Raw genomic sequence first — 26,840 nt, 5'->3', positions numbered from 1 at the left:
TGCATGACATGCCTGAGCTTTGGCCATTCCTTATTAAAAAAATATTTTATAAGTCTAACTATCGAGATTTTAAATAACTAGAGATGGAACTTTTTTTTACACCACATACAAACCACTGAAATCGGTTGATAAATGTAATTTCTTTTTTAGTTTTTATCCAGAAAAACCGCAGCTCACCTGTTTACTTGCATTTGATTACAGCGCAGTCTTGCCCTCCGCAAAATGGCGGACGCGTTGACGTATCGCAGCAACGTATTATGTCTATGCTTTGAACCAATCGGATTGCTTGGGTCCTAAGCTCGGACTCATCTCTTCAGTATGACTCATTTGTTCACCACACCTGTGGCACCACACCTGAAACTCCCGAGTTGTAACAAAACATCAGTTTAACGCGAGAGTGGTGCAAGTAGTTTTAGTTTCTCTTTCTCTAATACAGTCAGACAAAAACGGAGCGATTCTGACAAAAAACAAACTAGGAGACATATTGTGTATAAGGTAAGTGTAAAATAAATGACATGAAATTATTTTATTTGTGTTACACAATTAGTTTTAAGATAAATTGGATCGGTTCAGTTAACTGTAGGCATCTCCACTTTCATTCGGAGGCAAAACACACTAACTTAGCTATCAAGACTGCATAAATGTTGGACTATAAATTTGCATTATTAAATTGTATTAGGAGTTGTGATGGTAATCTAGACTAGTGGTGCAGGGAAACCGAAACTAAACACACAAACAAAAAGTTTGGAATAACAAACAACTTCTAAATATTGTAAGATTTGTCCATGATGTCACATTTGCTCTTTTTTTGTAAATTATTTTACGCTGCAGCAGCTTAGCCAGAAATAGGCCTTTATCTAATTTCCTGGTTTCGGAACGTTCGAAATCGCCAAGCAGTGTAACGTTACTCGCACTTCCGGTGGTTAGTTTCCTTTAGATGAAAAGTAGGTCAGTAAACTTAAATAAAATTGCGATATAGACCAGTGTCTGTCAATATTTATCCGCATAAATACTATTTAAATAGGAATCATGCAGAACGCCTGTCTCTGTGAATGAATGGCACAGACGCGCTGTTTCATTTACCACACACACACACGCATGACGCTCGCGATGTTTTCAGATGACAATAATGCACTTCATCAACACAGCCGCTCTGAGTCACTTCAGCAGCATTTTAGCTTCATTTTTAGCTTCATTTGAAAAAAAACTATCATCATCACAGAGACTAAAGGTCTAAGTTACTTGGCAACCCGTCAAAATAAAAGTTTGGTTTAACCTTTGAAGAAATGTTTGCTTAAATCATTACATTTTAAATAATTGGTTATAACAATTTAATTAAACTATTAAAATGGAATCAAGAAAAAAAAAAAAAAAGAAGAAGAAAAAAAAACGTTTGGGAGATGCGAGAGCGAAGTAGTCCAGTGATAATTAACAGGCAGCCATGGTGAACGCAATAACCGGAAGACGCAGTACACTGCTTCAGCATTTTTTCACGGCTACTTCCGGCGTTCTATTGATGCGATAAAGGCCTATTGATTTTTAGCTGAGCGTCAAATTGGGTGACAAAATCTCCTTAGGGTTTTTTTTTTTTTTTTTTTTTCCAGTCTGATGCAGATCATCATGTGCACAAATCCCCATTTTGAGTGAACGGCAAGAAAAGAACAGAACTCATATTAGACGTCATCAAGTGCTTGCCATAACAGATCGTGTGTGCACACTCCGATGATCATTATGTTAGATTTCATGTTAATATAGGTAAGATGCCCCCCTGGATTTACCATTAGACTGTAACATATTTAGTACGAAAAAAACATCCAAGGCACTCGAGTAATTTGTTTTTAGAAAAATAAACCCTGGTTTGTTACAGCATTGTGTAATAATGAAACAAACAATGGCTAGATCAAATGTTTGTGATACATTGTTAATGAACTTTTGAACATCGAGGACAATCAATAATATGTACGTTTCAGTGGCGTGCATTAACAGTAGCTCTTCAATGGGCTATTAAACCAAATTAAATAATGATCAGTTCTGATTGGCTGTCGCAGATCCAAGCCTCTTACACTCTCAGACAGGAGAGACAATGTAATTGTGAGTTAATCAAGATGTTTTATCTAGATTTTTGCTCATCCTAATTTTTGTCACCCTTTCTCTGTAGGTTTTGAAGGGTCTGACAGTAGGCCTACGTCATTGATTGAGTAGGCAACCTTATTAAGAGGCAGTAAAAATGAATGACCATCAGAGTTACTCAGACTGCAGTGATAACAGCATGGATCATCCTTCTTCATTTGCACGTGAGTCAGTATATTGCATTATGCACTTTTGAGCCACGTTTTGCTCAGGCAATTCTTTAGATTTTGCACAAAAAAAAGAATGTCGAATTTACTTAAATATTGATGCAACATTTTTGCATCACTTTTTAAGTAAATTCAGCTTGAAGTCATTTTATGCTAAATTAACATGAAAAACAAATTCTTTAAGCAATACTTTATTTAATTAACATGTTCACATTAAACTGACTGCATTAAATTTCTCAATCATGTTTTACTCAAAGTTGTAAGCTTGAGTAAGACATGCTTGTATTTTTGTAAAAACTAATGTATAAAAACTCAAAGCAAACATTGATCACCGCAAGCATTTGAACGTCCGTGTTTACTACAGTATGCGTTTTGTTGTAATTCTGTTCATCATATAAAGCCATCACGTCTCTTCAGAAGACTTGGCTTTGGATTGGAACACTAGATTGATTATTTTTGTGATGCCTTTTTGACATTTTTAATTTTAGAGGAATGGACTTTAAACCGAGAGGGACAAAAACCTCTCAAGATTCATAAAAAATTTGGAAGTTGAACAAAAATCTTTGTTTTGAAACATAATTTCAGTACATAATAACAGAATTTACATAGGCTACTAACTGTCACGGATGCTTTCACACTGGCAGTTTAGTTCGGAACGAGGCACGGTTCGCATGAAAAATCGCTAATGTGAACGCTGTCGTGCGGACCCGGGTGTGCACTGGGGTACCGAACCCGAGACTACCTGGAGGAGATGGTCTGAGTTCGGTTGCTCCCGAACCGTGCCGCGGTTCGCGTGAATGTGAAAGCAATACCGACTCGGTTGCGCACTTGTTCAGGAAGTAAAGTGACCTGCAAATGCATTTTAGCTGATTATGTATTCAGTTAAATAAAACACATGTAAGGGATGATAGTGTTGATGATTTACCTTGGATACGAGCAAGAGTGAGCCCACAGTGCATTCGCGCATAGCGCGTGGAATCAGGGCAACAAATTAATGGAAATCCAATGTCAGCCACCTTATGACATTAAAAACAGTGTGCCATTCAGCCCTGTGTGATCCACCCTGAGTCTAGTCATTACAATTTCCTCTCTCCTGGTCCTTTTTCATGTAACTCTTTATACTGACTAATTTTTGTATTTTATAATATCTCCTTCCTTTCCTGTCTTCCTCCCACCATTTCTGCCATATTTTAAGTCCTTTCTTCTTAACCACCGCTTTTCCTTCGCCTTTTCCTTGTGGGATTGTAACTGTTATTACCTTTAGCAATGCCTCTTTAGCCAGTTTGTCTGCAATCTCATTCCCTTTAACCCCCTCATGTGCTGGCACCCAACAAAACTGAACATCTATGCCACCCCAATGTAATCTTAGCAAACTGTGATAAAGTTCTATTAGTAGGTCTTCTCTGACCGATGTCATTGACTGTATGCTTTTTATGATAGCTAAAGAGTCTGTGCATAGTACCACCCTATCAGGTCTGACCTCTTCAACCCACTGTAATGCAATAATGACTGCCGCTATTTCTGCTGTATATACAGATAACCGGTCAGATAGTCTTTTGGAGAGATTTATTTCAAATTCTGGGAAATGAACTCCAACTCCCACACATTCCCGTTTGTTCTTGGATCCATCTGTGTAAATCTTTCAATAATTATAATAACTGTTTCTCATGTAAATGCTTGTTTTAACTCCCACTTCCCACTTCCTCTATTCTCTTTTCTTTTCCAGGATATTAATATTGGCCTTTACTTCTGGAAAAAGCCATGGTGAAACATTACTAACTGGATTGGCCGTGGTGAAATCTAAGGCTTCCATTTCATATTCCCTCACTCTTTTTTCCCTTGTCCATCCAAACCCAAGCCCCTGAAACTTGGAATACTCCCAACATTCCTGTAGTTTCTTTTGTTGGGTTTTCTTTCCCACTTCCTTTTAATCTGGTCCAATACGCCAACGCTAATTTCTCTCTTCTTAACTCCAGTGGTATCTCTCCTGCTTCTGAGTATTGCATTAATGGGGGTTGTTTTAACAGCTCCGATGCATACACGTAATGCTCTATACTGTAATCTATACATTTTTTCCAATATTGTTTTTGCCGTTGCTCCATAAACTACACAACCATAATCTATTGATGACCTCAGGCATGCCCTATAGAAGTTAATTAACGACTGTTTATCTGCACCCCAGTCACATCCAGCCACAGCTCTCAGAAGGTTTATAACTTTTTTGCATTTAGTTTCCAAGTGCTTTATGTGTGTTTTCTATGTACACTTACTATCAAACCATAATCCCAAGTACTTAAATTAATTTGCTTTCACCATTGGCTGCTCATATAATGTTAACTTTTCAGCCTGGCACTTGCGCTTCTTTGTGAACATCATATAACAAGATTTGCTTGTCGACATATTGAACCCCCACTCATATGACCACGTCTCTACTTTCCTAATCGCTTTCCTTATATTTCCTACTATATATGACACATTCCTTCCTCTCATCCAAATAGCCCCATCATCCGCATATAGTGCTGATTTGATGCATCCATCCAAGTTTGAGAAAATATCATTTATCATTATGTTGAACAATACCAGGCTAATTGCACTCCCCTGGGGAATACCATTGTCTACATCTAATTCCATAGACACCTCTGATCCAACCTTAACTTTAATTTTTCTTCCTGTTAAAAAGTCCATAATCCAATTATACAACCTTCCTCCAATACCCATACTACATAGTTTAATAAGCAGTCCTTCCCTCCACATGGTATCATATGCCTTTTCAATGTCAAAAAACACTATTATCATTATTTCTTTAATTTTCAATGCCTTTTCCACATCATTACTTACTCTAACTAGAGCGTCTGTTGGGGAGCGTCCTTTTCGAAAACCACTTTGTATGTTAGTCAGCAATCCTCTCAGTTCCAATATATGTGTTATTCTGCGAACTATTATCCTCTCCATCCATTTGCATAAGTGAGATGTCAAAGCTATGGGCCTATAATTATCAGGATTCGTCATTATCAGTTCAGTTGTATCACCTGTTTATAGTCATCATCGTTATCTGTCTCACCTGTGTTCTGTTAATCAGTGTAATCTGTGTTTGTATTTAAGTTCTGTCAGTCCTTGTCCGATCTCCGTTATATTTAGATGTGTGTTGCTACCTGTTCTGCTTACCTGTTTAAAGTAAACCTTTGTTTTGGAAAACATATCATTGTCTCCGTCTGCCTTCCTGTAACCCACCGTGACACTAAATCTCATATCATATTTTCATATCGTCTCATATTTATATCGTGATATCTCGATATAACGATGTATCGTTACACCCCTAACATAGGCGTAGCTTGATGTTTGAGCTTGGGTTATACCAAGCCAGTTAATTTGGTCAGGCAAACTTTTAAATACATTTATCTTTTCTATAGTAAACAAATTCACACTGTGTACCATTCAAGTGGTTTTTCTGATTAAATTGAGCAGCAAGTGATACATTGCACATGAATCACTTGTGCTACATCTATTTTGCAGGACTAACAATAAACATGTTTAAAATATTTTAAAGAATGTTGTTAAAATGTTTTCTGCCAACATTATGAGAATATTCATCAATACTAATGACAGTAGGTGCGTTCCATTTGACCGTAAGTGGACTGCGAAGTGGACTTCACAGGGTATTCCGCCATCTTAAGTGAGATTCCAATCCGAAGGGAGCGAACATGTTCAGTTCGAAGGGCACTGCGCACGGCATAGGGAATAAGGGAACATCGATACATCACTTCACAGGAAGTGGAGAGCTATGATCACCCAACTGTCATTGCGCGCACCACGTCATCACCAGTCAGAACGGTCATAACTAACGATGGAGGAGTTTATGTATGTGTGTAAGTATTTACCTCAGGAGTGTTTACTATACGGCTGTGCGCGGGAAGAAGGCGCACGAGACCGCTATGCAATTATATGACCATTGATTAAAAACACATACACTCACCTAAAGGATTATTAGGAACACCTGTTCAATTTCTCATTAATGCAATTATCTAATCAACCAATCACATGGCAGTTGCTTCAATGCATTTAGGGGTGTGGTCCTGGTCAAGACAATCTCCTGAACTCCAAACTGAATGTCAGAATGGGAAAGAAAGGTGATTTAAGCAATTTTGAGCGTGGCATGGTTGTTGGTGCCAGACGGGCCGGTCTGAGTATTTCACAATCTGCTCAGTTACTGGGATTTTCACGCACAAACATTTCTAGGGTTTACAAAGAATGGTGTGAAAAGGGAAAAACATCCAGTATGCGGCAGTCCTGTGGGCGAAAATGCCTTGTTGATGCTAGAGGTCAGAGGAGAATGGGCCGACTGATTCAAGCTGATAGAAGAGCAACTTTGACTGAAATAACCACTCGTTACAACCGAGGTATGCAGCAAAGCATTTGTGAAGCCACACATTCAACCTTGAGGCGGATGGGCTACAACAGCAGAAGACCCCACCGGGTACCACTCATCTCCACTACAAATAGGAAAAAGAGGCTACAATTTGCACGAGCTCACCAAAATTGGACAGTTGAAGACTGGAAAAATGTTGCCTGGTCTGAGTCTCGATTTCTGTTGAGACATTCAGATGGTAGAGTCAGAATTTGGCGTAAACAGAATGAGAACATGGATTCATCATGCCTTGTTACCACTGTGCAGGCTGGTGGTGGTGGTGTAATGGTGTGGGGGATGTTTTCTTGGCACACTTTAGGCCCCTAAGTGCCAATTGGGCATTGTTTAAATGCCACGGCCTACCTGAGCATTGTTTCTGACCATGTCCATCCCTTTATGACCACCATGTACCCATCCTCTGATGGCTACTTCCAGCATGATAATGCACCATGTCACAAAGCTCGAATCATTTCAAATTGGTTTCTTGAACATGACAATGAGTTCACTGTACTAAAGTCACCAGATCTCATCCCAATAGAGCATCTTTGGGATGTGGTGGCACGGGAGCTTCGTGCCCTGGATGTGCATCCCACAAATCTTCATCAACTGCAAGATGCCATCCTATCAATATGGCCAACATTTCTAAAGAATGCTTTCAGTACCTTGTTGAATCAATGCCACGTAGAATTAAGGCAGTTCTGAAGGCGAAAGGGGGTCAAACACAGTATTAGTATGGTGTTCCTAATAATCCTTTAGGTGAGTGTATATACACATAGTTAACAAAATAAAAGTTTATTTTCATATTGCATGACAGTTACAGCAGGGCTTCAGTTCTGTTAATAGTCAAGTAATAGCAGCAATAGTCAATTAAAATGTATAATAAACATACGTTTTTCATTATAGTACTCAATGTTTTGTTTTTTTTATTATTGTATAGTGTATATTTTAAATGTGATAGTAAATAAAAATTTAAATATGAATGTAGTCCTATAAATATTTGTTATATATCATAATCTGCGCGACCCCGTCGTTAACTTTCTTTGATGACATTTGCAGGGCGTTCCAAATGAGCGGTTATTGTCAGTGAAGTCCACTTCAACTGTTATACCGTGCTCAGGGAGTAGGGGAGCAGTGAACACTGCGTTCACCCTGTTGAATGGAACGCACCTAGTATGTGGTGATTTCATGAGGAAAGTGAGGAAAGAATTAGTTTAAGAGTGAGATGGTGAAATCCCAAGTTTCTAGCATTATATGCACTTATAAGACATGACCTGAACGAACCATCAATCATTAATTTAACCCTTCTATCGTTTCTTAAGCGGGTTATTCAATTTTATATCAAAGCACCAGGGGCCTATACCATGAAGCCGGTTTAGGTGGCTAGCCAGCTATGTTTCAGTTTAGTTTCCGCCAACCCTGGGTTTTAGGTACTATGAAAGTAGCTTGGCTTTAATCGGTGTTCGTTGCCATGGTATCTTACGCTGCACGGCTAACCTGCTCCGGGGCAGGTTATGTTCTGGATTCAAGATCTCAGACTGAAGTTTGACCAATCAGCTGAGAGCAAAGAAACATATAGGTGACGTAACTTATTCCCAGTGTCTGTTGCAATGACTTCACCTTTTCTTCCAAATCCGGTGGACATCTCAGCGCAAATTGTTTGACGAGCACTTTGTAGAGAAAGAGTTTTTAGCCAGACAAAATCCCCTTGCCTTTCCTGATAGTTACTTGTATGAAAGATACAGATTTTCCGCGGAAGGAATGTCTTATCTTTGCACATAAAGAATTTAACACGTCGAATTCATGCACTTACTGTACCGCAAATGGTATTGCGTTGCGGTTTTTTTGTTGCAATTGGTACATACTTGCACGGTGGGTGACGCACAGAAGCTAGGGGAAAACACGGTTTGTCGAACCATTCGTAAGGTGGTCCTCGCTCTGCAGGAGTACATGTCTAGTTTCATTAATAGCGTTCCCGGACATTTATCGACCATGTCCATAAAAGAGGGCTTTTTATAAAATTGCCGGTAAGATATATTGATAGGGTGACATCACATGAACACTTTTTTTTTTTTTCACAAAGCAAATTGCACAAATGTACTATACAATATAATGCATGTTAAGAATTATATTATATAGGGATTGTCAAAGGTTTTTTTTTTTTTTTTTTTTTTTTGTCACCTTACTGCATGTAGCCCCACTAGACTTCTAAGGAAAAATTTCGTTTGGTCCCCGGGGGCCACTCCCCCCCCCCGCGCTGGGCCCCCCCAAACCCCCAAAAATTCAGTTTTTCCTAAATAACTACCTGAACCGTGCCACCGAGGATGAAGAAATTTTTATGGTATGTTGGTCTACTAGACTTTTACGGAAAAATTTCGTTTGGTCCCCGGGGGCCACTTCCCCCCCCGCGCTGGGGCCCCCTTAAATTTTTCGTCAACGATACCAGGGACACCGAAACACCGGGGAACATGAAATTTGGTGGGCATGTAGCCCCACTAGACTTCTAAGGAAAAATTTCGTTTGGTCCCCGGGGGCCACTCCCCCCCCCGCGCTGGGCCCCCCAAACCCCAAAAAATTCAGTTTTTCCTAAATAACTACCTGAACCGTGGCACCGAGGATGAAGACATTTTTATGGTATGTTGGTCTACTAGACTTTTAAGGAAAAATTTCATTTGGTCCCCGGGGGCCACTCCCCCCCCGCGCTGGGCCCCCCCAAACCCCAAAAAATGCAGTTTTTCCTAAATAACTACCTGAACCGTGGCACCGAGGATGAAGAAATTTTTATGGTATGTTGGTATTCTAGACTTTTACGGAAAAATTTCGTTTGGTCCCCGGAGGCCACTTCCCCCCCCTGCGCTGGGGCCCCCGTAAATTTTTCGTCAACGATACCAGGGACACCGAAACACCGGGGAACATGAAATTTGGTGGGCATGTAGCCCCACTAGACTTCTACGGAAAAAAATCGTTTGGTCCCCGGGGGCCACTCCCCCCCCCCGCGCTGGGCCCCCCCAAACCCCAAAAAATTCAGTTTTTCCTAAATAACTACCTGAACCGTGGCACCGAGGATGAAGACATTTTTATGGTATGTTGCTCTTAAGGGCCCACATCAACCTAGCCCATAATCACTCATTTGTGATTTGCGCCCCTCCCATAAAAAATGAAAATGCAATATTATTCTGCTTTAATCGCCCCTATCTTCAGTGGAGATGTTCAGAACTGCACCATATTTCATGTGTATGATTAACTTGACATCCTCTGGGGGTATCCTCTGCTAAGTTTTGTAGAATTTCATCCATGGGGGGGTATAAAATAAATTCATTTATGTGCACATTTAGTGACTGTACACTCATCGGCCTGTAGATGGTGGTGTTGAGCGAAGGGTTGCTGGTATAGGATGATACTGTCACACACACACATGCAGGAATACAAACAAACGCAAGCATGCACACACACTGACATCCACACGCACAGACACATACCCATACACACACATACAAATCCACATGCACAGACACACACACACAAACACACAAGCGCACACATGTACGCACACATACATACACGCACAGACACACACACACACACACACACACACACACAGACACACACACACACAGACACACACATACACAAACACACACACATACACACACACACACACACACACACACACAGACAGACATGCACATACTATTACTTTTTTTAGGTATATACATAAACACGCAATACAGCCAAATTACTCCACGTCATTTATTTTTGTGGAAAGCCAGTGCAGGCCTGAGCGGCGGTCATATTTTGTACCGCGATGCGGTACATCTAGTTTTAAATCTTTATTATTATTCTGTTAATGTTATGATAGGATTCCCTAGCTTTCTTAGTAGTACAAATGCGTTCTATATTTATGTAAAATTATGTATATATGTATGTGTAGCCTATGTGTAATATAGCCTATAGCCTATTTTTATAATATATAAAAAATGTGCATGTATCAATTTTTATATATTATAAAAATAGGCTATAGGCTATATTACACATATAGGCTGCCGCTACACATACATACATACATAATTTGACATAAATATAGAACGTATTTGTTTAACTTACACATTAACAATCAGCAATCTTTCTCCAACAGTCTTCTCTTGCTTTGGCAGCAGATACAGTGTTACTGCGTGCTTGAAAAACACTTCTATATTCTTCATATTTCTGAAGAATAATCTCTTGCTCCTGCGCGGAAAAATATATAGCTCTCGCTCTATCCATATCGAACGCGATTGGTTGTTCAGTGTCGACGTCACTCTTTTATGTGCATGCGCGCGCGTGGAGTAATCATAGCTTAAGGATCAAAGCCTGAGTTGACAGAGAAAGTTGATGAGCTGCATCATGGTACCAATAAAGCCTGATTGCATCGGTTTGGTTTTGTCGACTCAAAACCAATCCTGTAACCCCGAGTTTGTTCAGCTACCTTCATGGTACAGGCCCCAGTTCAGCTAAGAGTCTGGAGGCTACTTGCGTTTGCGTTCCTTTGGGGCGTTTGCCGGCATAAAAGGTTTCCCAGGTTCGTTGATTGGCTGGCGGTCTCATCGTGTCTGGATTGATGTCTTGGGCGGCCAATCACGTGGTGTGTTGGCAGATGGATGGAATGTCTTGTGAATGAAGTGAGAAGCGGGCTTTGCTGTGGAATCGTTGACCGAAACTTTGCAGCAGAACTTAACTTAGAACCGAGACTCTCAACAGAAAAGAAAAGAAACTAAGAGAAAGAAAAGGGAGACGAGAAAAGATGAAAACCATGTAAATACATGTTCTTCTGATCTTGATCTACCTCTTCGTCTACATGTCTACTCCAATGCTTTATACGTGTCCTAAGATTTTAAACTCAAAAGTTTGTCTAGCCTCCTGGATGAGTTCTGACCAATTAGACACTGTCTTTAGTTTGGAGGTGGCTGTTTCTCCTCCTCGCATCATAAATTACCTTTATCTGTGGTCTCTTAACTTCCTGCTCTAAGCAGAGAGTACAGAGCTGGAGAAAGAAAAAAAGAAACAAGAAAAGAAAGAGAAAGAAAGACAAGAGCAAGCATTGAATGAACAAGAAAATGTCAGACAAAGACAGAAAACAACTGATGGAGAAACAAATCTACAAAGAAGGAATTATAGACGTAATCAGACATTCCCAAACCAGGAGAAACAAAAAGAGGATAAAAGTGGGAAAAAGAGTCAGAAGAAACAACAGACAACAGAAGAAGAACATCCAACACAAACAGGTGAGAACTTTTAATAAAACGATGACAATTTTTTATCCAAATGTCTGTCATGACACCATCCTAAAAACTCTAAACACAATATCCTCTCCATTTATACTTTGTCGGGTCACAGGAGGGCTGGAGCGTATCCCAGCATCTATAGAACACAAAATTAATTTAATTAATTAAAAGTTAATTCACTTTATAACAATGCAACTGTCAGCAAAGTGCAGGAATACACAAAGAGGATGAAAAACACAGTTTAATAAAAATCCACACAATAATCCACTGAAGGTACAAAACTGATGCAATTTACACACACACTAACTTTAGCATAGACTGGAACAATGAGATCTGAAACCAGAGCAACTTAAATACAGGTCAAATGAGGGTAATAATGATGATAAACCCATGAGAATGGCAAAAGTTCGAGCAAAGCATACAAACTGTCCTGTCGTTGCTGCACAGACGAGCACTGAACACTATTTGTCCAAAAAATGTCTCAGCTGTCTTATAAAGACCTCAGGGAACTGTGTCAACTTGTGTCAAAGTTAAACATGACGGTACATGCAAGTCGATGAGATAAATCAATGTAACTTCACTCCACAACAACTAGGCAACATAAATGTAATTTGTAATGTAATGTAAATGTAATTCAGAGACATCCATGTGCGTCTAAAAGTTGCAACCTCTTCCTGAGTCTCTCCGTAACGCTGCACTGATACTGGTTATTTCTGAGATTTTGGATGAGTGAGATTTGCGTGAAACTGAAACTGAAACTGGAACCAGCCACCAGGGTAAAAGACAAGCTGAAGAAAAAGTGCAGTAGAAAGTTTTTCCTGAAGCAGTGATGATGTTAATTTTTGAGGAATATTACATACTGAGAAATATTACATCAAATTTCAATCATTGTTCTCAAAAAATATATATATATCGATGTTAATGTATTAACAAAGATTGTTTCTTTTTTCTTTTTTAGCATATCTTCTTGTTTGCATATTTTACCATACATTAATTTCCAATGATTGTCATTATCATGACACTCTTTTAAAAGCCCTATCAATTACTTACAAAGGTTGATTTTGGGTGTTATATCTTATAATATAAAGTGAATTGTTCTTAATTGATTTGTGTGGTTTTTTTTTTTCTGTTTGTCAGGAGGAAGACGTTTGGTGTTGATGACAGTGTGTCTCGGGATCATTTGTGTTCTTCTGCTGGTCTTTATCATATATCAGCACATCACCATCAAAGCACTGAGAGACCAGTTAAACAGTTGCAATAAAACCATCAAAGCACTGAGAGACCAGTTAAACAGTTGCAATAACAAAGTTGAAGAGTTCAACAGCTTACAGGAAGATTTCACTGAACTAACGACTGAAAAAGACCTGTGTTTTCAATTCAGCAAAAGGACAGGTATGGCAAACTGATGACATCATCAAATCTTACTCTCTTGACATGACAGTCCCACATATTTTCTTTCATTCCTGACCCTATACATGCTGCAGCATCCATCCTCAAATATCTAAAGCACATCTACATATATTGAAACAATTTGACAAATTGAAATGCATGAAACATCGAAATACCTGTAAAGGTATAGTGATAGCAGAGAGAAAAACAACCAAAATGCTCTTGGCAACATCACTAGCCTTAAAACACGACGTGTGTGTGTGTGTGTGTGTGTGTGTGTGTGTGTGTGTGTTCAAATTAATTGAATTAATTGTTGCAATAGTCTGTTAACATTGGCTCAATGAGAAATAATATGTCGAAAGTAAAGTAAAAGCAGCAGTCCCTCACGGATGACTGCTGCCACATAAAACATCAAATAAAATCCAGGCCTGGCCTCTCTCGTCCTTCACCGTCGTCGATCCTCCTTTTATGCTTCCGCTCCTCCGTGAGAGATACGAGATCGGTGCGAGACTCATTATCAATCACGCCACCAGCCTCGTGCCGTTCTCCCATGGCCCTCTGACTCGTCCTGCTCGCCACAATTAGCTACATTGCTCAACGCTGCAAAAACACGCTGTAAACCAGATGCTTTGTTATGGAATATGTGAATGGCCAAATCCACAGAAATAAGGTTTTTGCTCTCAATTGTAAGTTTAGTCCATACGATTAGGGGGGCACATTGTGTCATTGTAACCGTAACCTGTAACCGTAGCAATTGACGTGACAAAACGCCAGGAAATCCCTTTAATGGATATCAGATATAGCTACAGCTGAATAGAGTGGTGCAGGTATGACGTCACTTTTTAAGGACAACCGGCAGTTCACATCACACTGGTTCCCTCAATAAAAACCCAATAGGATTTTCCCATTGGTTTTTAGATTATCACAAAAAACAAGCTCTGTGATCAACAAAAGTTTGATACTTACACGTTTTGTCCATCAAGATAATTTTCACAGATGAACACAACTTTTATGAATTTTGAAACCTAAATGCAGTCACCAGTAGGCAATAGCCAACTACACTACAGTCCCATGACTTCAAAGTCACCATCACTAAGCTTCCGACAACTCTTACAGTTTTTATCATTATATTTTGTAAGAGCACAATTATAACCATAATGATGCTGTAAAAGCAGACTGCACTTATCTTTTCAGCGTGAAGATGTCCTTGACAGACTCTGTCGTCCCATTTAGCCACTTGTTAGCAACCGCTTTTTTCAAGACACATAACAGCTTAAAAAAATCACAAGTGGGGTAATACTTAAGTATTTTATGCAGTAGAATAAAATGTGAAAGTGTTTTGAGCTTGTTAACTACAGATCTTATTTCAGCCATATAAACAAAATCCCATAAAAAAATTTTTTTTTAAATTGATTTCGGGACGATTGAACTGGAAGTGTTAAAATGCTAACACGTTTCCTCGTTTTTGGCCTACAAAGTGATTTCATACCTGCACCACTCAATAACATGCAAAACGAGACGTTATGACTGAAGAAACAAAGACAATAAACACACGATTTAGATGATATATCTGTGTTCTTCAAGCCATCTCTGCTATTTTCATAAGAATGATGTACATCCAGGGCTCGGGGGATGGCATCCCCCTTGTTGAAAAAGAAAAGAAGCCACCATCCCCATTAAAATTCTCTGTATGATTATTAACAAACTATGAATAACAGTGATTGACTAATCAGAACGCAATATTGTAACGTGCTTTGCACAATGACGCCAAAGCTCTGATTCAAGCAAGCTTGCGTAATTTTTTTCGCTTGTTCAAAATGACCAGGATAATGGTTCAAGCGCATCTTTTGACATTCTTTAAAAAGAAGAGAACAGAAAGTATGATATTTCATTTATTAGTGTCTAAGGACATTCCCCTGACACATTATATAAATTAGAAAATTTTATCACAGAAATCATATAATATATCTCAACTTTAGCACATTTGTCAGCTAAACATTCATTCAGTGTTTCCCATTAATGACCCTGTGCCGCCACTTTTTCACAATGAGCCGAAAATGTAAAACTTATCCACGTTATTCCTACGCCCCATAACGCTTTGCGTGAATTATGAGTGTAACATCCGTTGAGCTGTAAACAATCAGTGAAAGGCTCGCTCTATGAACTCAATATTTTTTATTAAACCGGTACAATGAGATGAAATTATTCACCTCACCCTTCAACCATCAAACATTAAAAGGACATTTAAAAGTGTAAAAGCATCAACAAGGTACTTTCAACAAGAGACCATGAATGACCCCAAAAGAGATTATTTTCAACAGCAGTAACGGACAGGTTAAATAACAATGTAGTAATATATATGTGTATTATGTAACATACGTTGCCTTAATCAAAAATGTCAGTAAAAAAGGGAGAGTCTCAACGAAATCCAAACTCAAGCAGTAATGGGATATGCATTTGAAACATGTTAATAACAGAACCATTTGTCTTTTTATCTTCTCCAGTCATGGCAGATCTCAGGATAATGGTGGTTGGTAAAACTGGAGCTGGAAAGAGTGCATCAGGAAACACCATCCTGGGAGAAAATGTGTTTGAAGAAATGATGTCTTCTGAATCTGTGACTAGATATTGCCTGAAACATCAGCAGAAGGTGAAAGATGGAAAAATCTCAGTGATTGACACTCCAGGATTGTTTGATACAGAAATCAATAAAAAAATAATAGAGGAGGAGCTTGAGAAATGTGTCAGTATGTCTGTTCCTGGTCCTCATGTGTTTCTGCTGGTCGTCAGACTGGACGTGAGATTCACAGACGAGGAGAAGAAAACAGTGAAATGGATTCAGGAGAACTTTGGAGAAAAAGCTGCTGATTACTCCATCATTCTGTTCACTAGAGGAGATCAGATAGATGAACCTATAGAGGAGTTTCTGAAAAAAAACAGGCAGATTGAAGAGCTTGTTAGACAGTGTAAAGACAGGTATCATGTTTTCAATAACAAAGATAAAAATCCATCTCAGGTTGATCAACTGCTGGATAAGATAGTAAGAATGGTGATGGATAATGGAGGAGGACATTATACAAATGAGATGTACAAGGAGGCTCAGAAGAAGCAGAGAGAGGAAGATGAGAGACGGAAGTTAGAAGAAGAGGAAAAAATGAACAAGAAAATTCAGGAGAGGCTGAGAGAGGAAGATAAGAGACGGAAGTTGGAAGAAGAGGAAAAAATGAAAAAGGAATCATTTTGGAATTTTTGGAATTAATTCATACATGAATCATGATTCTATCTTCTGCTGAATCGCATCGATTTACAAATTTTACTTTATATTTTTTAAACTTCACTCACTCTACTAAAAGTTATTGACACGTTGGTGTGTTATTAATCACAATAAGCTGCAAAAAAAACCCCGGCTGTGTGTGTTGCACTGATGGACATAGAGCCGAACCTCAAACACAGATGCCGCTCAGATGCATGTAATCCCAAATTCAGTTCTCTTTCATTGCTTATTGTGTGGAGTATTCACATGAACACAGTCTGTTATGTTCTACGTGAATGTAAACAGTTAGGAGCAAATCGGATGTATAACAGTATATATTAGATCTGTGCATTTTTTCTTAAAGGGACAGCAGCCTAATAAACTGTTGCCATCCATTTCATTAATGTAAAAAAAAAAAGAAAGAAAATCAGAAATCACACACTGCTTTTGAATGAATCACTTTTGTATGTTTATTATTAAAGTAATCTATATTTAATTCAAACAGTGAAGCTATACAATGTTTTATTTTTATATTTGATTATTCGATTTCTGTAGTATTTCTCAAAGTTGTCATGGAATCTGTCACATCTGTTTTGGTACACTTTAAAAAATGTCATGCCTTTTTTTTTTTAATTGCTCACAGTCATGCTTCCTGTCTGTTATGTGCTCCTCATATAAATGTCATGTTCTGATTGGTTGTTTTCAGGCCTTGTTCGGTCATTAGTCTGTGTATATATAGTCCTCATGTTCCCTTAAAGGCAGGGTTGGCAGGATTTTTCTAAAAAACTTTTTCCCAAATTTGTTTAAACTGTCTTTATATACCAATACATAATTAAAATGTAAGTACTCTGAAAAAGAGAGTATAAAAATCGAGTGTCTGTAGTCCTCTCAGGGCGCAATAAACACAGCTACTTATTCCATTCACTCCCACCCCCTACCTTCTCGGCTCCTTCCAAAGCCACGGCCCCAAAACACATGAACGCGCGATGCTGACCGCTCAGCTGGAGGAGGAGCAGGGCCGAGCGGAGAGGAGCGCAGTGCATGTAGTGACATCATGTCAGAATCACATGTAATAAAATACCTAACTTTATCATTATGAATATAAACAACTAACATTGCTGTTAGTACTCACTATCAAGCTAGCATATCGATACTGGTAAAGTGTAAAATATATTGAGTTTGATTCGGTAACGAGCTAGTAACATAAGGCAAAGCTAAAAACAGGTTGCATTGATACAAGTTTTCCCATTACCATCAGTTACACGGTGATGAAGGTGAATTTCGTGTAAGATTCATAACATATACTGTGTTTTGCATGTAAGAGCTTCCACGATGAAAGCACTGTTGGCTCTGATGAGGACTAACGTTACACTCCGGAGACAATAGCCTACCTTTCTACCTTACTAGTTCCTTTTTTTGCCTTGTTTGCCTTCGCTGACTGTATATGCAGGTACTGGGGATTTTGACTGTTCTTTCTCTGCCATAATTGTGATTCTTCCTAGCTTCCGTGCCTCTCTCCGTGCCTCTTCGCCTCCTCGAGTCAAACGGGTGCGCGCATGTGGGCAGCTCCTGTAGCAGCAGGGGTGGTAGCCCTGGTAGCAAGGGAGAGTGACAGTCCCCAGCCAATCATTTCCTTCGTTCCAGAATGGAAATAAGTAGCTGTGTTTATTGCGCCCTGAGAGGACTAGAGACACTTGATTTTGATACTCTCTTTTTCAGAGTACTTACATTTTAATTATGTATTGGTATATAAAGAAAGTTTAAACAAATTTGGAAAATTTTTTTTTAGAAAAAACCTGCCTTTAATCTCTTGTCGAGCTTTGTTTTCTGTAATCATTTTTGGTGAGTTTAAGTTCATGTTTAAGTTCATGTTAAAGGTATCTGTTCACTTTTTGATTTAATAAAACTGCACTTGGGTTCATCAAGCTTGCCTTCAGTGGAATTCATTACAAAATCAGAATTGATCCTATTTACTTATAGTGCACATTACTAGTCTTGTGGTGAACAACTAATCTGTGCAAGTTAATACACAGAAAAAAATTGTTTGTCATGGTAATCTTTAATCAAAATCGGAATTTGCTTCCACTCTGGAATGGCTTTCCTTCTCTGATGCATGAGTTTGACTGTTTGTGTTGAATATCTTTAACCGCTCCCCTCCAACCATCGGTCTGCTACACTGTAAACCCAAATAAGTTGGCAAAACTCAGAGAATTTAAGGCAATCAGTTGCCTCAAAATTTGTAAGTTAAGAAATTCAAAGTTTAAGTAAGCAGAACTGTCATTTCATATAAATATACTATATATCCCTCCCCAAAATTGGTAACACACCCTATAGATATTATTAGGCAAAGGTCTTTTACTATGTGACACATTAGAATAGAATTTCCAGCTGTATACTTCAGAAAGTCAACTCAAATCATGCATGTAAATCTATTGTAGCAGACCTCCAAAACACATGTAACGAGTTAGCTCAATGAAATATTAATAATCAATAATAACTTGTTATAATTATGAATATTTGGATCAGTTAATAGACACAATCTAAACACACATAAACACATGCATAGGTAAAATGGTGAGTGACAGAATGGAACCGGAAGCAGGAAATGAAACTATGGAAAAGATCCATTTAACTACACTGTAAAAAATGATTTGTTAGTTTGACTAAAAAAAGTAAGTTACCTGGTTGCCTTAAAATTTTGAGTTCATTGAACCTAAAAATGTGAGTTTTTACAACAAGTGATTTTGTTGTCATAATTTAGGATTAAATATTGTATCAACTTATTCAAGCAATCAAAGGGATTAAGTTAACTTACAAATTTAAATTCACTCAACTTAATTCAATATTATATGAACAAACTATTTTAAGTTAACTCAACGTAATCTTAACTACATATAGTTTGTTGTAACAATTAACTAAGAAGTTTACACGGTTGCCTTAAAATTATGAGTTAAGTCAACTTCAACACAACTTAACATGACAAAAGCTTTTTTGTTAAAACAAATTCTGGAATAACAGAGCACAAATAAACCATAACTTTAACATTTATTATAACATTCACAAAAATATTAATTCATTGAATTGTCTGACAAGTATATCTTAGTATAAATTAGTAGGCCTATGAGAGAATTAACTGCTGTTTGAAAAAAATACATTAAAGCAACAGGATACAAGCTGCTGCTATAAATGTCAAGCATGTGTGAGAATAAACAAATGTCAGTGTGATGACATTAACATCAGCTTGAATTAAGTGCAATAGAATTAAAAACAAAAAACCCATTTAATGAACATTACACATGAAAATCATTTGCTCAAAACAATATTTTGTCTGTTCAATAAAACAATACAAGTATGGAGTATGCGAGTATGTACAACCTCATAAAGTGAATGAAATAAGAAAACTATTGACAAGCAAACCACAAAATATCAGGCCACTATTCATAACAAATCTCAACGAATATTAAAAAGCATTTCTCAAACAGCATTTAAAGGGTAAGTTCACCCAAAAATGAAATTTGTCAGTACTCACCCTCATGTCGTTCCAAACCTGTAAGACATTAATTCGTCTTTGGAACACAAATTAAGAGATTTTTAATGAAATCTGAGAGCTTTTTGTCCATTCATTGACAGCCTATGCAACTACCACTTTAAAGCCCCAGAAATTTTATAAAGACATCATAGAAGTTATCCATGTGACTCCAGTGGTTTAACCCTTAAGTTTATGAAGCGATGTGAGTGCTTAGTGCAAAAATAAAAATATTTACCCAAATATTAATCTATCAATCTTCAACGCACATTCACGTTTTTTTTGTGCAAAAAAAGCACTCACTTCATAAACTTGAGCTCAATCCACTGGACTCACATGGATTACTTCAATTATAAGGCATGAAAACAGGTCAGGGGTAAAAAAGGTGAGAAAGATGCAGCATATATAAAAAATAAACACTTACATTGAAGTTGCATATCTTTGAACAAAATGATTTTCTCCTTTTCATTAGAGCTAGCAAAGAGTTATATTTGTTTCTGAGATTTTGTCTTCAAAGTTGATGAATAAAAACATCAAGTCAGAATGTCAGTGAGTGTGAGTAGGGGAGAGTAAAATCCTCTTCCACTAAACACTGAACAGTTTGTTCCTTATTCCGCGAACATGCCTCGCCACCAATTTTCATGAGCACTTTTTGGAGTACTTCAAATGTATATTTGACCTCTTTGGGGTAAGTGATATCCAGAGCATAAAGAAGCCCCATTAGTACAGCAAAGGCATTTGACACGTCCTTTAAGCCATCAAGCACAATCTCCTCCTCTAACACCACAGCCACATCAATTATTTCCTTTGGGAGAAGTTTTGCAGTGTTCTTCTCTGTGACCACCAAGAGTCCAACATTCATCCCCTTCACCACCTCTTCCTCATCAGTTGGCTAATAAGAGAAAAGGGAAATTACTATGAATCATAAAAGTGCAAAGCATTTGTAGGTTAACAATGAATGAGTTTTAAACAGAGGCAAGCCTGCATAGTCCATAGAATCTATAGTAGGGCTGCACGATATGAGGAAAAGCTGCGATGTGCGATAACTTTGTTTAATATTGCAATGACGATACGACTTGCGATAAATATTCAAATGTGAATGTTAGCTATCCTGTTCCCATGTCTTAGTACTTTAATAGGTTCTTTGCGTGATTCTCAAATAGGTTCTTTGCGTGATTCTCAAACGTTTATTACCTGCCTGGTTCAGATTACACGATTTTGGCACGATCCGTTTGACGTAGGGTGTTGTGGGGATTCATAAACGACAACGGGCGTCGGGACGCAAGATTCGATCGTTTCATCTCGTATAGTGTCATAGTGGGCGACAACCTATGTTGCATCTGCGATGCTTCACGACATCACAACAGAAAGACTAGCATGTTTAATTTTTTAACGGTCCTCTACGACGGGTTGAGTATTTAAACGAGAGTGAGTGTGCGCGAGTGAGTGAGAGTGCGAGCAACAGTGAGTGTGTGTGTGCGCCAGTGAGCGAGTGTGTGCGTGCGAGTGTGTGCGTGCAAGTGTGTGTGTGCGCGGGTGAGTGTGTGTGTGTGTGTGTGAGTGAGTGAGCGAGGGACAGTGAGTGTGTGTGTGTGTGTGTGTGCGCGCGCGAGTGAGCGTGTGTGTGTGCGCGACTCAGCGCGAGAGCGCAAGTGAGTGATTGAGCGAGGGACAGTGAGTGTGTGTGTGTGTGCGCGTGTGATGGCACGCGATGACTGGCCGGAAAGCAACGTGTAGTCTGACGTTTCTTGTCCATGACACGAGTCAAGAGTCAAAATCGTGTAATCTGACACCGTGACTATCGTAACAGACACAAAAATCTTGTAATCTGAACCAGGCATTATTCATCGTGTCAGGCTGTCTGTTGCAATGTGTTCATTGCGCGAGTTCATATCGCAATGACGATGAAAATTCGATGCATCGTTCAGCCCTAATCTATAGTACAATTAATGGCAAATGTTCTTTAATGTTTTAATTATTTTAAACCAATAATGCTAGGTCTTGGCCACGTCGGTTTAAAATAGCTTAAAATTATTTCAGTTACTCCAAAGAACTTTACATTCTACATGGGGTAGACTCCCTCCCCTGAAAAAAAGAAAAGTCATTGGCCAAACCCCATCCCCATAAGAAAAACACAAACAAAAAAACAAATATGACACTAATAATGTGACATAAATTATTTTACTGAAAAACTTTTAGCTTTGCAGTCCAAAAAAGTGCAATGTGTTGATAAAATATTTTAAAACACAAAAATAGACTTTTCTTGGTCTGAACAATATATTGTTTAAGCATCAATACTATGATATGTGTATCTGTGATAGCCAGTAGAAAAAAATCCTTAGCATTGAGCCCTGACTTTATTGTATTACAACAAACATGATATTTACATACCTCACAAATTTTGATGAACTTGGAGGGTTCCTCTTTAAGGAAGTAAGGAAACCCAAAAAGGACAAGTGCTCTTCTAGATTGGTTTAAGCTCTGCAATGAAAAACATTGTTTTAAATAAAAACTAGTAGTCATAAGCCACTTTTCCACTGTCATGCCAGTGCGAGCCAGGGCAAACAGCGTGCCGGGAGAGGGCCAATAGCCTCGGACCTCGAGCACTAAGGCTTTCCACTTTCAGGCCAGTAGCTCTGCAGTGATTCCCTCAAACCCACCCTTAACATGGCTCCATAGAACAACATCAGACAACCCCACCATTACTTAAGACTTGAGATTCTAGTATCAATATTTGACCAATGTTTTACAATAAAAATGTTACAGTGACATTAACTTATTACTTTGTGTCAGGAGTGCTTATCAATCATTCTGAATCAAACTGGTATTTATCATTTCATATAAAAGAGCATCAACAAATGGGAAAAAAAGGGAAAGGGAAAAAAGAGACATAAAACATGTGTATTTATTATCGCTATGGTTAGCATAAGTAGCCTTTAGCATCACATATAAATATATATCTGCTTCACAGTGATCAGAATCTCCATCGAATTGCAACACTCGCTGGTGTCTTAAAGGGATAGTTCACCCAAAAATGAAAATTCTGTCAGTAATTACTCACCCTCATGTTGTTCCAACCGCGTAAGACCTTCGTTCATCTTCGGAACACAAATTAATATATTTTTGATGAAATCTGAGCTCTGTCTGACTCCTCCGTAGGCTGCTAGATGGCCCAAACTTGCTGGCCCAGAAAAGTTATTAAAGAGATCGTTAATATAGTCCAAGTGACTACAGTGGCTCAATCTTAAGTATATCAAGCGACGAGAATACTTTTTGTGCGCAAAAACAAACAAAAATAACTACTTTATTCACTATTCATTTCCTTCTCTCTGGACCTCTAGTTGGTTCGCGTAGTGTTTTTGCGTAGCGCGTCTGTGTTACACGTCACCACGTAGGCTCACTATTGGCCAACGCTGGTCATGTGTGTGATGCGTGATGACGTATAACACAGACGCGCAGCGCAAAAACACTACGAGGCCCAGAGAGAAGGAAATGAATAATGGAATAAAGTCGTTATTTTTGTTTGTTTTTGCACACAAAAAGTATTCTCGTCGCTTGATATACTTAAGATTGAGCCACTGTAGTCACTTGGACTATATTAAAGATCTCTTTAATAACTTTTCTGGGCCAACAAAGTTTGGGCCACCTAGCAGCCTATACGGAGGAGTGATCAGCTCTCAGATTTCATCAAAAATATATTAATTTGTGTTCCGAAGATGAACGAAGGTCTTGCGCGGTTGGAACAACATGAGGGTGAGTAATTACTGACAGAATTTTCATTTTTGGGTGAACTAACCCTTTAAAGTGAGTTTTGAGAACTGAAAATTGCTAAAATTGTCTTAAATGTTGAAGTTAGCTGGTTGGTTGCCTGATAAAATAACATGATACATTTATTTTTTATAATAAAAAACCTCCAAAAAGCTCTGGCCATTTGCCCAGAGGAAGTCCATTTGAGGCCTGATCAAGCCCTGGAAGTGACAGTGTAAGCACGACTGGCCCTGGCACGCACTAGCATGCTCGATTTTGGCCTGATAGTGGAAACACGCCTATGCTGTTGCATGGAAATTTTAATTAATCAGGCATATGACACTGTAACCATTTTTCTAAAGATAAATTAACATATACTCACATCATCCTTAAGAGACTGAATCAGGGTCTTGAGTTCTCCAATGTCTTTGGCTTGGTACAACCGCAAAAATCCGTTACTCGTTACTCATCAAGCCCATGGAAAAAGGTTGCCTTAATGTCGGTGGACACAATGCATCCAAATTTTGCAGCAATCTAGTAAAATGACAGACCCACAATTAGAATATTACAGTTTTTATTTTATTTTTTATTAACAATTGCTAGGACACATTTTCTCAATACTGAGGTCACCTTTTCAGTTTTCAAAAGAGTAGCCTATGTAAACGTGCAGATTGGCCTGTAGGTTTGGTAATGGTTGTCTGTAAGAGACAAGAAATCATGCAAAGATTAATTGAAAGATATATTCATTGAATTTATTTTGTGCCAAAGCAGTGATAAATTATCCACAGTTTAACCCACATAGACCACTGTTGTGCTTACTGTGTGAAGAGTTTTGACAAAGTAACCCAAGTATTGAGAAATGGGTTCTAAAGATTAAAATAAATAAATAAATAAGTGTTTTAAGTTTTAGAATAGGTAGTTTAAAAAAGATGGTTTATAATGCAAGGCAATGCTGTATTACAAAAGTAACAGTTAACCCATGTTTTAGTAAAGAATGCTAACCTGTCTCTGGGTAAATAAAGCAGGCCATCTGCTCCTCACATCTTTAACATGTTTAGGATCCGTTCACACATAATCTCTAAAATGTAAAAAACGTATAAAAGGCTCATGTGTGAAAGCTACTACGTTAACATTAAACCACTAACGTTAACGTTATGTATATTAAATGGACTCAATGGAAACGGGTCAACGAAAAAGAGGACGACATTTCTGATGCAGAATTATAATAAATTTAAACCATTTTCTGAGTTTTTGCCGCCTAGGAAATACATTAAATTAATATTAGACAAAACCAGTTGAGATTAATACTTACCATAAACAGCCTAGAAGAATATGGCGCCTTCCCGTTCAGCTGTGTTACAAAGTTACGTCGTGTAACTTGGCAAACATGTTCAAAAGCTCAACACGTCTGAAATATCACATAAAAAGATTCATTTGAACACTTATTGCTTAAGAATCATAAGTATAACGTTAACAGTTCAATCTCTATTAGCCTACTTATTGCCGTTTCCTTCTCTTAAATGTAATGTTAACTTAACCTGAATGCATATTTTAAAACGGGCAATACGCATTCGTGTTCAATAGGCCTTTTTCACGGAAGTTAGAACGCACATCCGGTTCAGCGTTTGTTGTGTAAAGCGACTTCCGGTCGAAACAACAATGGCTGAAGCAACATCGAGGTGTCACTGTAGCATCCCTCATTGCACAAATAATAAGCAGTGACAAACCTGAAACTACTTTACATTTATTTTGGAACTGCTCTTTCACAGTGACATTCTGGTGTGACATTTGTGATTTTGTCAAATGTTATGTGAATCCTAACTTTGAATTAACATATAGAAATGTCATTTTTGGTTTTCATGAAGGTGAAAAGAAAAGTGATATTTATTTTATTAACCTTATTCTTCTGTTAGCTAAATTTCACATTCACAAATGTAAATTTTCTAAATGCAATCCTCTTTTTTTGAGATTTAAACATGAAATGAAGATGTACTTTGAGTCTATTGAGTTCTCTAAAAACTTAAAAGCTATGAGAACAGTGGCTGTGTTTAAGGACTTGGCAATTAATCTGGCCTGAAAGACTGAAGGAACTTAGTCTGGACTGAGGGTCTCTGGAGTATGGTTGTGTAATGACAATGACTGTTGTTAATGTTTTTGTGTTATTTTAAAAAAAAAATTTTGCTGTTATTTTCTACAAGCATTTAAAAAAAATAAAAAAAAATAAAAAAAATAATAATAAGCAGTGACAACCATATTTGAGTTAATGCTTTTCCAAGCAATGACTGTCTGACAAAGAAGTGGATGCATGCTATTTGACACGTAGAAGTCCCGACGTTTAAGATCCCTATAAGTATCACATTTGTTTGTAGCCGACGCTAATTACACTGCCGCTACTGGCAGTACACATTTTTTTTTATATAATATACTATAAGATTTATTTTTTGTTAATAGGTTATCTTCAATACCTAGAGATATAATTAAATTAATATTTACTAATTAATTTATTAATAAGTATTAAACAAGTTAAATTAAACAAGTAGCCTAGTCAAAACACATCTAACAGAACAATGTTTATTTTTTACATTGTGTTCTTATTTTTTATTAACGAAATGTCAATTTTCGTCTTTATAAGAGACGACACAAAAATCTTCAAGATAGCCTATACAGCCTACAATCTTCAAATGTATAACGGATTGTCACCTTATAAACAATCCTTTGGAATTGTGGTGGAATAAGCAATGCTATATTGAAATACTTTATTTTATTAGTTCATTAACTATGCCAACTCAACTAATGTTTGTAAAGAGCTGGATACTAATTACTAATTAATGTCAACTATTAAATGTAGGCTACTGATAAGAGTTGCCAAAGACTAAAGATTTTTTCTAGACTAGTAGTCATTCATTTAAGCAATTACTAATCGCTCATTTATATTCAATCCTTGGTATAGCCTATAGCCTATATA

General features: G+C 37.9%; 1 protein-coding gene and 1 long non-coding RNA gene across 4 annotated transcripts; one reads left to right on the top strand and one right to left on the bottom strand.

Moving 5' to 3' along the window:
• The first annotated feature begins 258 nt into the window (after window positions 1-258).
• Window positions 259-18,527, top strand: LOC309512997 (uncharacterized protein). Of its 2 annotated transcripts, none has more exons than XM_082188776.1 (5): window positions 259-495; window positions 2,159-2,294; window positions 11,709-11,960; window positions 13,098-13,352; window positions 15,854-18,527. In XM_082188776.1, the coding sequence occupies exons 2-5, from the start codon at window positions 2,228-2,230 to the stop codon at window positions 16,606-16,608; spliced, it is 1,329 nt and encodes a 442-aa protein (XP_082044902.1). In that variant the 5' UTR covers window positions 259-495; window positions 2,159-2,227; the 3' UTR covers window positions 16,609-18,527. The 2 variants fall into 2 exon arrangements, with proteins under 2 accessions (XP_082044902.1, XP_082044903.1); XM_082188777.1 differs by lacking the exon at window positions 259-495 and adding an exon at window positions 1,591-1,755.
• Window positions 18,528-19,344: 817 nt separating this feature from the next.
• On the bottom strand, window positions 19,345-25,386 carry LOC309513065. Of its 2 annotated transcripts, XR_014211262.1 has the most exons (5): window positions 25,188-25,386; window positions 24,506-24,953; window positions 24,258-24,409; window positions 22,520-22,609; window positions 19,345-21,020 (listed from the first exon to the last, which is right to left on the bottom strand). It is a non-coding gene; the product is annotated as an uncharacterized lncRNA (long non-coding RNA). The 2 variants fall into 2 exon arrangements; XR_014211263.1 differs by lacking the exon at window positions 25,188-25,386 and having other exon boundaries at window positions 24,506-25,094.
• Between the last annotated feature and the right edge of the window lie 1,454 nt (window positions 25,387-26,840).

This window comes from Leuciscus leuciscus (genome assembly GCF_965113295.1).
Source record: "Leuciscus leuciscus genome assembly, chromosome: 13".
Lineage (NCBI taxonomy): Eukaryota > Metazoa > Chordata > Actinopteri > Cypriniformes > Leuciscidae > Leuciscus > Leuciscus leuciscus.
This window is presented reverse-complemented; position numbering and strand designations above follow the sequence as displayed.

Excerpts from the sequence above, each read along its gene's own strand:
- LOC309512997 (XM_082188776.1), top strand. The coding sequence starts at position 2,228 with ATGAATGACCATCAGAGTTACTCAGACTGCAGTGATAACAGCATGGAT. Across the intron at positions 2,295-11,708 it reads TCATCCTTCTTCATTTGCAC|AGAGTACAGAGCTGGAGAAA; the intron begins GTGAGTCAGTAT and ends TGCTCTAAGCAG. Across the intron at positions 13,353-15,853 it reads TCAATTCAGCAAAAGGACAG|TCATGGCAGATCTCAGGATA; the intron begins GTATGGCAAACT and ends TATCTTCTCCAG.